Raw genomic sequence first — 18,176 nt, forward strand, 5'->3', positions numbered from 1 at the left:
TCACAAATGACTGACGATTATCGCGGAACACTGTCTTGTACTGGGAAAAAGAGCGCCCTGAGAAACAACATGCACTCCCTCTAGAGTCTAGAGGAGCGGTGACCAAAACTCGAGCTGCAGTGATTACATGCGACAGACAGGCTATGAAGTAAGGAGACGGAGGAAAGGTACTTTGCATGAAAACTACAACCAGTGGTGGTTCCTGTACTGACATCTTGATCAATCCCGCGGATAAAAATCCCAAGCTTTGCTGTATCAGTAATGTCAGTGCTGTCATCAAGAGCCAGTGAATATTATACGATTTTTCTTGCTTTTTTTTTTTTTTAACCTTCTTCTTGAATATAATCAGGAATTTTGTAAATTCTTCTCTCGATACTTGGGACGAGAAATTCGTAGTTTTTCAAAATTAAGAACTTCTTATGGACAAGTAATTAAGCTATTTTAATCATTACTCTTTTGAGAAATTATGTTCTATTAAAAGGCTTTAGAACACGAGATATTTCAAACCCCATTAGGTAGATGACTTCCTTACATTTATTTATCTCATCTTTCTCTTCCTGGCCATGATTTAAGACATGTCAATTCCTGGGGTTTAACAGTTTGTTGGCACATAATATTGAATCAATTTTTCGACAATATTATTATTAAATGAATAACTAATAAATAGTTACCCTCTTCTAAAGATTAAGAAGATTAAAATTGAGATAAAACCTAATAATTTTATCCTTCTAGGAAGAAGATCTAAAAATACCAATATTCATGCACCTACAGAAGATTTATAGAAACACATAGTGGTCAGTAATAATAATAATAATAATAATAATAATAATAATAATAATAATAATAAAATAATACATTATTCAGCGTGGCAATTAATGTTTCTATGTACTCCTAATTGAACCGTTGAGCAAAGTAAACATATTACATTTTATCCGACAGAACAACAAAAAAGTTCTCCTCATTCTTTACGAAACCACCTCTTACTGCTTGTAGAGACAGAGTTTGTAGAGCGACATGATACCGCCACTGCTTGTCTTCAGTACGTGAATGAAATACACAGCAATGTACAGGAAACTCCTCGTACCCGTTTGAATGTCTGTGATTACACGAAAACAGAGGCAGCTGATATTTATAAAATTATACTTACTTCCAGAATCAGCGTTATGATAACTTACAAGGCACTCCTAAATGACACATCAATGTTTATGTGTGTTAGTTGCAGTGCAATTTTTAGTGGTGACAGTTCTTATCGTTTGTGGTGAGAGATCAGACAGCACATCCACAGGTCACAAATGTACTCAACTGAAATCTACTGTTTTGGTACGAACTTCCTGCCTATGGCTCATTTCTCACCTCTGTCATAAAGTATTCATATGCATGACAGATTTTCGCAGCTTAAATGAAAACTTGTGATAACTATGGGAAAATGGTGACGTCTTGTATTCACACAAGAACCAGGGCACTTTAGAATTGTCGCACGACCTGAAGGAAGTTTTACCTAGTAGACGTTACCTACTTATTACTCCTTTGAACCTACTTTCGTTTTCTTCTCTATGTATTGTGATAGGTACTAGCACTAAGCGTTCACATAGTACGTGTGGTAGTTTCTTATTAACACCTGCTCTGCTCTGCTGTGAGTTCCCAGCAACATTGTGTTCAGTTCCCTAGTACGAGTATTTATTTACGCTGATCTCGCTTTTATCGCTTACGTCTATATTGCATGAACCATTTAAGGTACGGATTGCTGAGTGAATGTTTATGCTGACTGTTGTGAAAGTAGATGCCTTCGCATATCTCCTTTCTTGTTATTAGATAATTATCGTGCAGACTGATTATTTTATTATGGAACAGATGCATTATATAGGCCACCCATCACACATTATAAGCAAAAAAAGATCAGGGGAAGTAATGGTTCGATTAGCGTTTTTAGCATTCGATATTCGATAAGCATTAAATGCTACCAAATTAAAAAATTAAATATAAAACAATTTGCTACTACTGATGTGATCTTAGTCACTTTATGTTATATTTTTGGTCGAGGGAAAATATATTTTACTATTAATGCCGTTATTTCCATTTTGAAGTAGCTACAAGTCAACAATATAAAACTGACTGTTAATTTAGAAGTTGGTAACGCATTTTATGTCGATTATAACAACAATACATATCGATAGTAGTATTAATACCATTCAACCAATAAGGAGATTGGCCCCTATAATGCAGCTGTGCCTTTATTATTATTATTATTATTATTATTATTATTATTATTATCATCATCATCATCATCATCATCATCATCATTTAGAAGAAGAACTTAAACATTCGATTGGTAAAGGAAACATAGACTTTCATTGCTGAATGAAAATGTATCAGACAAGCATATCACTGATAAAAGACAAATTTCACAGTAAAATTGTTTAAAGTATGTTATAATTATTTAATTATTTACAGGTCATCATTGCCTAAAAATACTAACCTCATAAAAAATGTGTATTGTTTTAATGAATAAATAATAATATTGTATCTTAAAAGAGCGATTTAAAAATATAAAAAATAATATGTTATCAGTCATTGACTTATATTCCCAGGCCATGAACCGTAGTAATGAAGATTAATTTAAAACAAGGTTACAACAATTTGTTTTGGAAACATTTAGCCTTCTTCCTTGTATACAAATTAGCGATAATACAACCTGTTTGCTACCCTTGACATGGAAGACCTTCAGTTATCAGTGGTGATGACCTTGATGCACTCATTAGGTCAGTTGTACCCGGAACCTTGCATACTACAGCACAACGCACGTGCTTGCTAGCTTGCCCCTTGATAAGAACTTGCAGTGTGACATACCTCAATACAAACACAGGACTCAAACGAGACGGATTTCTTCACAATAAAAAACATTAAACTTCGGTAAATGACTCCCATCCAGGAATGAAGTTATCAAAAAGATTGTACATTTTTTAAACATGCTTAAATTTTAGGTTATTTGCCCGGCCGTGTTTAGCCTATAATCCTACATTAATAACTGATAAATATTCACTTATCTTACGTCATACTGTTGCAGTGTTGCAATTTCAGTAGCAATCTACATTAATAACTGATAAATATTCACTTATCTTACGTCATAATATTGCAGTGTTGCAATTTCAGTAGCAATCTACATTAATAACTGATAAACATTCACCTATCTTACGTCATAATATTGCAGTGTTGCAATTTCAGTAGCAATCTACATTAATAACTGATAAACATTCACCTATCTTACGTCATAATGTTGCAGTGTTGCAATTTCAGTAGCAATCTAGATTAATTACTGATAAACATTCACCTATCTTACGTCATAATATTGCAGTGTTGCAATTTCAGTAGCAATCTACATTAATAACTGATAAACATTCGCCCATCTTACGTCATAATATTGCAGTGTTGCAATTTCAGTAGCAATCTACATTAATCACTGATATACATTCACCTATCTTACGTCATAATATTGCAGTGTTGCAATTTCAGTAGCAATCTACATTAATCACTGATATACATTCACCTATCTTACGTCATAATATTGCAGTGTTGCAATTTCAGTAGCAATCTACATTAATCACTGATAAACATTCACCTATCTTACGTCATAATATTGCAGTGTTGCAATTTCAGTAGCAATCTAAATGTCATATATGTTAAAGCTTGTCATACGGTATTGTTCATAATACGTAACCATTTGAACAATGTTAATTGCAGTTTTTAATGTCATATTTGATGGAATATGTACAATAAAACGAGTTTATTTATTTATTTATTTCTTCCTTACTTACTTTCTTTTATAGTGTTTCATTGTTGTCAGAAATTTCAGGATTTGAAGAGTCCGACGCAAATCTTTTACATACAGATTATAAATCTGGTAATGCCAGCTTCTCCAAGAAACGAGGCAGATTCTAAGCTATTATAATCACTTTATTTATATTATTCCAAAGTCTGTCCTTGATTCCATCTTCAGTATCTTAATGTATGTATGTGTATTGTAATACCATAGCACACGGAGTAGAGAGAGTTCAGCTTGCCTTCAGACGGGAGTTTCAACATGCGACACTACTGACAAGACGATTTTGAGGTGGTACAGTACACACCAACTACGTTTTTGTGGGTTCGCCATAACTCTATAAATGCTGCAGAATTCACATTGAAATGAAATGTAAACGTTCACACCTTTTAACATAATTTGCTTCTATCCAACAATGCCATAATGGCAATTGAAAGATTGTCTTTTTTTTCTTCTTTTTTCTTATGATGCCATCTATTATATTTTTTGGCAACAATTACAATTGAGGACCGTTTTTGCAAAACTTGCTAACTGAAAAAAACTAAATTTTACAGGAGAGACAAAACACTGTAGTGAGCAAAATTTTGCTGTAACTATCACATAGCAGAAAGCAAGTTTTGGAAAAACGATCACACTTTTGTTATTAAGAAGGTTGTTCCAATAATTACATGTAATCCGTGAAAACCACTCTTAAAATAAACATTAAAAATTACGGGACAAGAAAAAAAAATTGAAGCATTAGCCATCAAGTATAATAAAATTATCTCAGATAATAATTCACATGAATATATTTATGGTTATTGATTATGAAATTAATATTAAAGGAGCAATCTTTTGAATAGTCATTAAGATGAAACAATACACATATCCTGAAATTCTTTGATCCGTTCTTTCTAAAGGCACCGGTTTGAATTTCAAATAAGCACAGCTACAAAATTATAGCAGTTTATAATCACGGATTGTTTCTGTGGATACAGTGTATGAAGTGAGCAAGTAGTAGGAATACTGGAGGACAATGAATACGGAGGAGAAGAAGGAAGAGGGGACGAAACGAAAATGAGGTGCAGAAGGACAAGAAGAAAAAATGGAGAAGGTAAGATGGCGAAAGAAGAGAAGAAAGAAGGAGAGACGAAGAATGGTAAGTGTAGAAGGGGATAAATACAAGAGGGAAGAGGAGAACAAGGAGGGGGAAAGAATGAGGCAGAGGGACGAAAGAATGAAGATGAAGCGAAAGAAACGGAGAAGGATAATAAGGAAGGAGGAAATGAGGACAAAACGACGAGACGCGAAAAAGAACGAGCTAAGGTGGGATATTAAAATGGAGAAAAGAAGACAGAGGACAAGAAGAAGAGAAATTTGAAGAGGAACAATAAACAAAGAATCGTACCTACCATCAACTTGATGCTAGGGAGAGACACATTAATGTACAGTATTGCTATAATCGTGTCATGAAACAGGGCAGCGCGGTATGCAACACACGATGCTCACCTGTAGAGGAAGCGGTGACCAGCGTCATCAGACCATGGCGCGGTCCGGGACGACGCCTATCGAGAACTGCATGCCGCTATTGTCCAGCGCGGTGACGGAATTAACCGTTCGTATATATGTTATGCGAGTCAGAACTGTAAGGCAATTTTAAGGTCTCGTGAACAGAGGGATGGTGCTTAGGCAACGTGGGGTCACGGCCTCTACTCCAAGATCGGGCATCCGGTTAGCGCAATTCGTTCTTTGAATAAAGTGGAGAAAATTGAGATTTAGGGTAAGTGAAGGTATTAACGCCATCAATTCAAAAAAATGGGTTACAACTGACCAGTCATACGTGCAATAATACTGATCTTTGAGATGTTAATCATTTGTAGCCTTTCTTATGGAATGCACGTTTCAAAACTTGTAATTGTGACAAGGTTTTACAACAATTACAATCACCGAGATATATCGATTCACTTAATCGAAACCTTGGTGCAGTTTATTCACGATGCGGAAGGAAGAAAATAGTTCCGTCAATTTTGTGACAAATAAACATATAATTTAAATAAAACACATTTATTATTTTCACTTTCAATTAAACTAAGCTTTTTCAGCTTTTCAATAAAAGAAGATTGCGTCGTAGAATACATAAGCGGTCGGTAGAATTATACACAAGACCTATGACCCATTCCAGTGCATTGAGAAATAGTGCAACTCTTTTTATATAAATTGTCTTATTTGTGGATAATCCGCAAATTTTTTTGTTGCTTTATTATCAGACAGTACTAGTCTTAATTTCAAAACAAGGTTTAGTGTAAAATAGCGATAACCAAAATGTAAGATTATGTTATAGAATTAAACAACTATAGATGATAAAGGACAACAAAAAAGTCTCAATACTCATTACTACATATCTCTAATAAATTCAATCAAGATCACTGTCATTGAGTGGTGCACAACCGTCTTCATATAATGAACAGAGTCCAGTTTTCTTTGTGCTACTCATGTCGCAGTTTCGTGGTACCCAAGTCCGGTCGATTATCCTTAAATTAGAGACGATTAAACGGTCAACCGCTATTATTACATACTAAATTTAATCAAAGTTTATTCTCGCAGCGAGATGGCGTTATTATCTGCAGTTGCAAATTCCATTTTAAATGGATGAATGGGCCTACCATAATATAGTAATACTGTATTATAAATTTTAAAACAACACCACTCCATTAAACTTAAGAACAAACATAAACGAATTTCTCATAACATTTTATCATTCATTATATTTCAAATTCAATTATCTGTACTTACTTTATGCAGAATACAATATTCACGTCACTGGACAATCAGTTCAAGCGCGAACTTGTTCACTTAAAGGTCGTTAAACTCGCACTAAAGACAGAAATCCGTTTCATTGTTGGTTCCAGATGTTTAAGAAAGCTTCCTGTAAACGTCTAAACACAACATTTCTCTAACTAGGGCTGCCAACACAGATTTTCACGTAACTAATTATAAAATATTACATGGCGTTATAACCTGCGTGGCTTTAATTCCCTCACTTAACGTATCTTACTTCAATCACTTCATAGTAGTGTATAATTAATAATAATGGTAAATGGAATTGATATCATTTTATTCAGCATTTATTCATTTTCGAATGGCATAATTTCCATTTAAATATAGACTATTCTAGTTTTCCTTATACAGAATCACAAAAAGTAAATAAGACAATATTGTATACAAATGTAATTACGTCACATTTCAAATTGGATTTGTCTATATGCAACGGACTCTCTTGAAACATAATATGTCTGCTGTTTCCACTCTTCTACAGTAATTATTGTAAATGTAATAATCCAATTTAATCCATATCTGGACTTTGTCTTCTCTGTATTGCCCTGTAACTCTGAATAATTGGAAGAGATATGACATTCGATATTATTTACGAAACATTTTCTGGAATATATTTGGCTCAAAGTAGGAATTTGCTGAATTTGAAATATTTTTAAAGCCGTCAGAACTCCCTCTGTTATTTTCTTCACAATCGCTCCGTCCTTTGTGTGGTTGAGCTACCGACATTTTTTTTTATTTATTTACTCCTCCATTGTACTTTAATCTCGAGAACGTATCTTCTATCAAAGCTCCGCTTGTGTTAACAAATATACCCAGTGCTTTAACAGTCTAAGGGTACGGGGGAAAAATAGCTTTATCTGAGACCGACAGATCTCTGATTCCGGCATCAGCGATTTCCTAGAAAGCTTATCTTGTCAAATCGTAATCTGTTTTACGTTTCACCACCATAGTTTATCTTTCACAACTGAGGGGGAGTTGTATCTCTGAAAGGCGTTGTATGCAGTAAAATAGATTATAGTGGACACAGACTTTTTAGAATTTGAAATGTGATTTCTTTGACATCGTCGTGTATCACGCAGTGTAGAAGCAATTTTATTAAGAGTACCACTAATATACGAAGATTTAGAATCGAAATAAAACTAGGGAATGCAGCTAAATCACTTGTATCTTGAAGAATTGCAATATCAAACTACGAAATGTACATTCTTCTCCTTCAAACGCTGCTACTGAATGTATATGTTCTGGTCTGTCTTTGGACCAATGCTAGACACTCTCATTGGAGTCAGCACGATGCAGGGTTACGGCGGAGACGTTACAGGACGATTACAATACAAAGAACAAGCAGCCACTCATCTTACATCAGAAATAGAATCACAGACTGCTTGGTTAAGAAGCCATTGAACCATAGCGGCCTGCAGAATAGGCTAGTAGGCCTACTGTTTTAGTGGTTTATTTTACGACGCTTTATCAGTTACTGTTGTTATCTAGCATCTGAATGATATGAAGATGATAATCCCGTGAAAGTTTTCTTGACAACATAGAAAACTCCTATTCATAGACATTTCGCTAGCCCGCGCTACGAGCGTGCTAAACTAGCCCCGGCTATCGACTGGTTACTTGTACAGGATTCATATCATATATCATATCATATCATATATCATATCATATCATATCATATCATATCTTATCTTATCTTATATCTTATCGTATCGTATCTTATCTTATCTTATATCATATAATTATCATATATCATATCATATGTGTAATATCATATCATATCATGCCATATATCATATATATCACATATATCATATCATATCATATCATATCATATCATATGTATAATATCATATCATACCATATGTCATATCATATCATATCATATCATCATATATCATATATCATATTATATCATATATACCATATCATATATCATATCATATCATATATCATATCATATCATACCATATATCATATCATATCATATCATATCATATCATATCATATCATATCATATCATATGTATAATATCATATACCATATGTCATATCATATCATCATATATCATGTCATATTATATCATATATCATGTCATATTATATCATATATCATATCATATCATACCATATATCGTATCATATGTATAATATCATATGTATAATATAATATATCATATCATATCATATATCATATCATATCATATCATATCATATCATATCATATCATATCACTAACACTGGTTTATGAATATGAAAAACGTTAGTTCGCTGATCATCCACCGGAAGCCCGCGCTAAGAATGTCTATGAATACGGCCCTTATAAACCAATAAAAATCACTCAATGTGCAAGCTTACACCATACAATCGAACAGCAAACAAATGAATCTTCTCGACTTCACCTGCACTGCGAAATGACAAAGTCCCTTTCAATGTGCAGACTTACACCATCCGCCATTTCTTCTTCTTCCTATCCCCTGATCAGTTTGATCACATTCCCCTCCCCTCGCGTATGTGGTACCTAAGAGGTTACGCCCATTTTCGGGGTTTCCTCTTCAAAATTTTCTAGAGCTCCTTCAGTGGAACAGCGTAACCCAGAGTGAGGCAAGTGGCCATCAAGCTTGGAGCTCACATATTCAGTTTCTTTCAGCCCCGAACCCTTTGCAAGGACGCGTTTTGAGTACCTTAATTTCTTCTCCCATTTCTCCTCTTTCAATTCAGTTCAAGTTTCAGCACGCACTACATTACAGGGCCGATGGCGTTAGCTGAGTTGCCTAGATACCAGGCAAAGCCAGAACAGTTTTCGCACAACTAAATACCTCTGTATCTTTTGAAAACTTCTTTCACCATATAATACATCCAGATACACAGTTTAACCATCATAATTCTGATTTATTATACACTATCCCTGGAAAAATGACATTGACAATGTAAAGATATTAAAAAATCCATATATCTCAAAACCTTTACAAGAACCTTATTCTCAAACACCCTTAATCTCTGTTCCTCTCTCATAGTAAGAGTCCAAGTTGCACAACCATCTAGAACAACCGGTAATATAACTGTTTTATAAATTCTAACTTTCAGATCTTTTGATAGCAGACTGGATGACAAAAGCTTCTCAACCGAATAATAACACAAAGTTCCCATATTTATTCTGCGTTTAATTTCCTCCCGAGTATCATTTATATTTGTTACTGTTGCTCCAAGATATTTGAATTTTTCCACCTCTTCGAAGGATAAATCTCCAATTTTATATTTCCATTTCGTACAATATTCTGGTCACGAGACATAATAATATACTTTGTCTTTTCAGGATTTACTTCCAAACCTATCTCTTTACTTGCTTCAAGTAAAATTTCCGTGTTTTCCTTAATCGTTTGTAGATTTTCTCCTAACATATTCACATCATCCGCATAGACAAGAAGCTGATGTAACCCGTTCAATTCCAAACCCTCTCTGTTATCCTGAACTTTCTTAATGGCATATTCTAGAGCGAAGTTAAAAAAGTAAAGGTGATAGTGCATCTCCTTGCTTTAGCCCGTAGTGAATTGGAAAAGCATCAGATAGAAAGTGGCCTATACGGACTCTGCTGTAAGTTTCACTGAGACACGTTTTAATTAATCGAACTAGTTTCTTGGGAATACCAAATTCAATAAGAATATTATATAAAACTTTTCTCTTAACCGAGTCATATGCCTTTTTGAAATCTATGAATTACTGATGTATTGTATCCTTATACTCCCATTTTTTTCTCCAATATCTGTCGAATACAAAAAGTCTGACCAATAGTCGATCTATTACACCTAAAACCACACTGATGATCCCCAGTAAATTTCATCTACGTACGGAGTTAATATTCTCAAAACAATATTGGACAAAATCTTGTACGACGTGAACAAAACTGATATTCCTCGAAAGTTACCACAGTTAGTCTTGTCCCTCTTCTTAAAAATAGACACAATTCACATTATTTATATTCAGTTACAATGTTCAGTTGTGTTAACATAGGAGCACAATTCCTGGAACATCAGACTGCAAGCTGTTACATAATACCGGTACCTTCTCGTATGTTTTTAGTTACGCGTACATTCTTTGTTGTTGGCGAGACTTGAAGAACAACATCAGCAACCTTGGTCCTGTTCTCACGTCCATTTTTAATCGTCCTGCAGTTGGAAGTTCATGGCCATTACTGTCTGTAAGTTTTTTTTTATCGCAACTGTTGCTTAGATTTGCCTGACAATGCGGGGTTTGCGTGGGCATTCCGAGGGTGTTGTCTTTTTGGACTAACAGCCACCTACGGATTTCTAGTCTTTTTTATAGCACCGGTTCAGAATCTTGTACAATAGCCCTGTGGTGCCTAATTAACATAAAACTAAAGATAATATTGCTGGCATACTATGAAGGCTTCAGATGTTTATGAAACGAGCGCAAGCGAGTTTCATAATTTTCATACGAGAGTCTTAATTACCATTATAGTCAAGTTTCATACGACTTTTTATGCTCGACCATATTGATTTTTTCCGGCAATTGGTGAAATGAATTTTCGGGAATGTGCTTTGTGAAGGGCTGGAAGATGACGGTGAATTGATGTTAATTTGTGTGTTGTTTTGTTTCGACTGAATTTAATATTGTCTAATCTCGCGCTAGTTGTCTTTCGATTGCATATCCGAGAATAATCGATACTTGCGCTTTCATATTGCTACAATGGTATTTTCTGATTAGTGGAACACCTGAACTTTAATGAATAGGTGTACTTTAATAAGGTTCATTAAAGGGCTGCTACTAGGTGTATAATTACTACATTTCGGCATGGTCGAGCATAAAATATCATTAATATTTGTTTTACCATAATTTTATTACTAGAGACATTGTATACTTTTAGCATCATACTTTATTCATACGTATACAATGTAGTAAATCTAAAATTGAACATAATATGGTAAAGTCTGTACATATGAAGAGTTCGCGGGAAAAACGATGAATGTCACATTTCTGTTAAGGATTAGATAATGATCTAATTGAGTCTATAACTGCAAGATGTAGTGCTGTTTCTGTAGAAAATAAAGGAAAGGATTACTGTATTCGTGGTGGTAATTCTCCTTTTTACCATTTTTCATAATAACAACATTAAATTTTGTAGTGATCCATTGAATTAGATAATGACATCAACCTTAACAAACTGTGACACTAAAAACAATAAAAATAAAATGTCACGAAGATGATACAGAAGTCCACCGCTGTGGAGTAACGGCTAGCCTGCCTGACCGTGAAATGAGCAGTCTGGGTTCAAATCCTGGTTGGGGCAAGTTACCTGGTTGAGGTTTTTTTTCCGGATTTTCCCTCAACCTATTAAGAACAAATGTTGGGCAACTTTTGGCGATGGACCCTGGACTCATTTCGCTGGGATTATCATCTTCATTTCATTCAGACAACAAAGCAGTTGATAAAGCCTCATAAAATAAAAAAGACAATACATACTTCCCCATACGTTGCAAATTATATTGCTCAAACCAAGAACATAAGATAACCAAACATTTTCCCTAATCGTTTGTAGATTTTCTCCTAACATATTCACGTCATCCACATAGACAAGCAGCTGAAGTAACCCGTTCAATTCCAATCCCTCTCTGTTGTCCTGGACTTTCCTAATGGCATATTCTAGAGCGAAGTTAAAAAGTAAAGATGATACAGTAGTGGATATCCTTGCTTTAGCCCACAGTGAATTGGAAAAGCATCAGACAGAAACTGGCCTATACTAACTCTGCTGTAAGTTTCACTGAGACACATCTTTATTAATCGAATTAGTTTCTTCGGAATACGAACTTCTATAAGTATATTATATAAAATGTCTCTCTTAACAGAGTCATATGCTTTTTTGAAATCTATAAATAACTGATGTAGTGTACGCCAGCAAAATATGTTAGGATCTTAATATTGTATTTCCTAGTCTACGTAGTTGTAGGGTCTTTTATTCTAAGCTAATGAACGGCTATTTTCACTGCTGTTACGCATCAGACAGGAGTCAAGAGTTCTTGTCATCTACAAAGACAGTGCATGCAGATGATGCTGGTTGGATCTGTAGGAAAAGAGAGCAAGCAAAAAGAAGGTCAACGCTTCTGTGTGTTGAGGATAACGGAATCTTTCATTTGAAATGTTCCTGCCGTTCATACGTACGTGAAATTAGTTCATACAACACTGCGTTGTGATAGAGAAAGTGAAAAAAAAAAAAAAAAATAAGAGGAAATGGGTATTGAAAATGGTGGCATAGCAGAGATGACACGATTAATTCACCGGATATTTTTGAACTGTTCATTTGTTTACGAGGTCGCTATGGTACGGTTCAGCATTCACACTCGACTTGCTGTAGAACCGGCTTTGGAATGGGGTTCTTCTCACTTCCTGCTCCAGGGCTTCCTTTGTTAAGAGGGGGAGTTCACATAAAAAGAGGGATCTATTATTGATGTCATTATTTTCCACCCCTCGCACATTAATGCAACCCCAGTACCAAACTGTTCACAGAGGGTGACTTTAAAAAAAAGTTAGAAACAGAATTGGACAAAAATGTGAATGAGAGATGTGGTTGATTTTTTGTAATCGTTCTTTTTTATTCGAGTAGGAATTGTTAGCAATGAACAGTTTATTATTATTATTATTATTATTATTATTATTATTATTATTATTGTTGTTGTTGTTGTTACTAGAGCCCAGGAAATAAAGCATTAAAAACATGGAAAATAGGCATTTAAAATAGATATTAAAGTGTGGACTAATATTAAAAATTAATATTTTCACTTCTTTTGCTTTGCTTTAATATGAGTAGCTGTGTTTTACGTTGTTCTAAATGCCATTTCTTTTCACATTTCATCTGTGAAACATAAGGACAATCTACCGGCCAACTAGGCCTACTCTAATTCTTAGAAGACATAAATTAAACCGATTTCGTTAAACAGAAACATAACCAATAAAATACTTAAATTCCCATGTTAAATTTTACTTAACTGAATGTTTAAGGAATAAAGAAATATAAATATTTTGTATAAAAACAGCATTTAAAAAAAATAAAGCAGTGGTTTCGTTATTTTATACTTCAACAATTGGCATAAATATAAAAACAGAAACACGTAGTACAACTTCTTTTCCGCAGTACTGACAGAAAATTATCCTTCCGTCTTTCGTGAAGTGAAAACTTCGTCTCCATCATTGGCACCAATCTGTTCTTTCATTAATGTACTTCTGAACTTTTTCCTTACGGAATTATTGTAGATATTGTTAGCAGACCGAACCACTAAGCTTCGGCAGACTGAATAGTGACAATGTGAAGAAAGCCCCCACATAACGTTATTGCATTTTTATCTCGATACATTTTTGGAGAGACTTTCGTTACAGGCGCGTACAGAGGCCTATACAAGAATGCTGCGTCAATAATGGGATGTTAGAGATAACAACAGTTGATAATGAAACAATTATTTTAACTTTGAACACTATTTTAATTCTGAAGAGCGTACGAAATGCGTAATACACATTTTATTAATTGGTTCCAGTAGGCTCTTATTCCAAAAATAAGCTACTGTCGCTGAAATAGGAATTTGTAACTTGAACTGGTGGCTTTGAATGACCAAACATGGATTTTGGATGGATGAGCGCTTTTAAACGACCTAACATGGATTTTGAATTAAGTTCCTTAACGTTGGTCTAGGAATAAAATAGACATAAAGGACAATGTCTGAGCTCTAGTACTACTCTTATATTTGTATTAATATAGTTTTCCTTCACCCAAAGTTATTATTTGACCCTGATTATCTGTAAGCAACGTCTTCGTCCGTCCATTGCTCCTTTAGTCTTTCCTGTCTTTATTTTTCTTCTATGTCTATCAATTTATAAAGTGTGTCGTACCTGTGGATTTCCCCCCCTACCCCATAAATGTACATTTATTTAAGTACCAGGACGCAGAATGGACGCATTTCACCTATGGATGTAATTCAAAACGTTTCTTTTGTTTTTGCACGTTTATTTAGTTACTTGATTTACAATATATAGTCACGAAGCTTGAGTTATGAGGGTGCTAGGAACAATAGACTGTGCCGGTACTATTTCGCATTGCTGTAATGAGGCGATATTAGCGATCCTAGTGGTTAGCAACTATCTATGGATGCATATTTACTACGTATTGAGTTAGGTGACTGAAGCTTGAGTTATGAGGGTGCTAGGAACAATAGACTGTGCCGGTACTATTTCGCATTGCTGTAATGAGGCGATATTAGCGATCCTAGTGGTTAGCAACTATCTACGGATGCATATTTACTACGTATTGAGTTAGGTGACTGAAGCTTGAGTTATGAGGGTGCTAGGAACAATAGACTGTGCCGGTACTATTTCGCATTGCTGTAATGAGGCGATATTAGCGATCCTCGTGGTTAGCAACTATCTATGGATGCATATTTGCTACGTATTGAGCTAGGTGACTGAAGCTTGAGTTATGAGGGCGCTAGGAACAATAGACTGTGCCGGTACTATTTCGCATTGTCTGTAATGAGGCGATATTAACGATCCTAGTGGTTAGCAACTATCTATGGATGCATATTTGCTACGTATTGAGCTAGGTGACTGAAGCTTGAGTTATGAGGGCGCTAGGAACAATAGACTGTGCCGGTACTATTTCGCATTGTCTGTAATGAGGCGATATTAACGATCCTAGTGGTTAGCAACTATCTATGGATGCATATTTGCTACGTATTGAGCTAGGTGACTGAAGCTTGAGTTATGAGGGTGCTAGGAACAATAGACTGTGCCGGTACTATTTCGCATTGTCTGTAATGAGGCGATATTAACGATCCTAGTGGTTAGCAACTATCTATGGATGCATATTTGCTACGTATTGAGCTAGGTGACTGAAGCCTTAGTTATGAGGGTGCTAGGAACAATAGACTGTGCCGGTACTATTTCGCATTGTCTGTAATGAGGCGATATTAGCGATCCTAGTGGTTAGCAACTATCTATGGATGCATATTTGCTACGTATTGAGCTAGGTGACTGAAGCTTGAGTTATGAGGGTGCTAGGAACAATAGACTGTGCCGGTACTATTTCGCATTGTCTGTAATGAGGCGATATTAACGATCCTAGTGGTTAGCAACTATCTATGGATGCATATTTGCTACGTATTGAGCTAGGTGACTGAAGCCTTAGTCATGAGGGTGCTAGGAACAATAGACTGTGCCGGTACTATTTCGCATTGTCTGTAATGAGGCGATATTAACTATCCTAGTGGTTAGCAACTATCTATGGATGCATATTTGCTACGTATTAAGCTAGGTGACTGAAGCTTGAGTTATGAGGGCGCTAGGAACAATAGACTGTGCCGGTACTATTTCGCATTGTGTGTAATGAGGCGATATTAACGATCCTAGTGGTTAGCAACTATCTATGGATGCATATTTGCTACGTATTGAGCTAGGTGACTGAAGCCTTAGTTATGAGGGTGCTAGGAACAATAGACTGTGCCGGTACTATTTCGCATTGTCTGTAATGAGGCGATATTAACGATCCTAGTGGTTAGCAACTATCTATGGATGCATATTTACTACGTATTGAGGTTCGTGATTGTATATACTAGACTGTGATATAGTCGTACGTACCTACATTCAGAACAGTTCTCCATATCAGTGGTGGAGTATAACAGCGATTTGCCGTTACAGCCCCGAACTGTGATAGCTCCGGAAAAATCGCTGCGACAGATAATGGAAGTGTCATTTTTGTGTTGGTTGATTCTTGGCGATTGCGTTAGTGTCCTACAGTTAGACATCTCGCTAACAAATGATGGTCAATTTAAGTCACTTTTAAATAACTATTACTATATCCAACATTTAGGCCTAATATTGCTGTGTTTGTCACATGTTTATACTACCCTAGTTACAAAATTAGATCACGGTTAATCTCCTGGTCTTTTAATCTCTCCATACAGGAAATAACAAATGGAGGAGAGCGCATGGTTTTTAAACTGACGTTATAACGGTAATATTATATATCTACTTCGTTCCAATAGATGACGCAATAGTAAGCACATTCCTTTCACGGTTGATCTCCTGGTTGGAGAACAGTATTATCATTGTTGGTGCTGCTGATACTGCTCTACACTTCGAATCCCATAAAGTTGGAAGCTGTTTTGATTTATTTATTTATTTTTTTTGTATTTGTTGCTGAATTATTCTATAATTGTATTATTGATTTTTATTTTTATGTGTATTTCAGGGTCTCCCCGAGGAACGCATCGTTCTTACAAGCGTCGTAGAACCAAAAGCATCTCTTACATTGCCTCAACTTCGATTAGTGGATGGCCCATCGATACTAGCAGGGAGGTTGCAGATTTTCCACAACAGTCAATGGAGATCAGTTTGTACAAATTCAAGAAAGTTAGTATTTTATTTTTATATTATTGTTGTTATTATTATTATTATTATTATTATTATTATTATTACCACCTTACTATCATCTGCTGCCATGACTGGCCTAGGTGTTTGTATCTGTTTCAACGACACCATAATCTCTTTCAGCGTTTGCCAAAACACGATTATCTCTTGGTTTATACATCAGAGTTTGTTTTGAGTATTTCATTTCAAGACGGTCTTTTCAATTTCATAGATATGAGTCTATTTTATCTGTTACTTGGAAACACTTCGTGATACTCTGATTTCTGAATTTTTAATTCTGTTTTGCATTGTGTAATCTTTAACGGGTCGTAGCAGTCCGGCAGTCATTTCAATTGATGTATTGTTTAAAATTCTAGACTCTGAACTATAGGGTAACACTGGAACTGTTAATTTTTTTACAATTTTAACGATTTTTTTTCATCTTCTGTTTAATGTACACTGGCGTTCAAAGATATTTGATCTACGATTTTCTGATCGTGTAAGCGAACTTTCTATCTACTGGATAAGGGTACGTACAAGTTGGAGCGACTATAAAAGATAAAAGAAGCAGCGATGCTATATCAGAGAGAATTGAAGCATGCATTGTCATTGAGGTGTACATATTGGAGTAACGATAAAAGCGACGAAAAAGATAAGTTCCATTTTCTTCGCTCTTGTCGTTCATATGATCTCTGATTAAGATAATATTGATCTGTATAATGACCGGTGGTTATCAATATATCCGAATATTAATCGATTTATTATTATTTCGGCATATTAAATTAATTGTTGTAGATATTGGCAAATTGATCAGTTGTGTATTTATTCGTGATACATTATGTGATCACAGTAACCAATTACAGCACAACGAATTTATACTACCTTTGGGATGAGAAACGGGTTCAATTTTGTACGTATTTAAGTTATATTAACCTTGAACCTAGCAGCTGATATTTCCTATATATCTTCTCTCATTAAGTGGATGCATAGAATATCTTCTACTGATAAATCAAAATATTCGCTTCCCTCGTCCTCGTCGCTCCGATATGAACACTTGATTCTTTGATAATACCAAAGCATCGCTAGGTCATTTCTTTTATCGTTTATCGTTGCTCCAACGTGTACCTACCTTTAGTCAGAAT

At 35.2% G+C, this 18,176-nt stretch overlaps 1 protein-coding gene across 1 annotated transcript in view; it reads left to right on the forward strand.

Moving 5' to 3' along the window:
- The window catches only part of bark (protein bark beetle), a 204,866-nt gene that overhangs the window by 104,090 nt on the left and 82,600 nt on the right, over positions 1-18,176 (forward strand). Inside the window, exon 2 of the mRNA XM_069826860.1 lies at positions 16,877-17,037. Within this exon, the coding sequence (XP_069682961.1) occupies positions 16,877-17,037 (161 nt within the window). The remainder of the gene's footprint in view (positions 1-16,876; positions 17,038-18,176) is intronic.

Source organism: Periplaneta americana, chromosome 5, assembly GCF_040183065.1.
Source record: "Periplaneta americana isolate PAMFEO1 chromosome 5, P.americana_PAMFEO1_priV1, whole genome shotgun sequence".
In the NCBI taxonomy this organism is placed as follows: Eukaryota; Metazoa; Arthropoda; class Insecta; order Blattodea; family Blattidae; genus Periplaneta; species Periplaneta americana.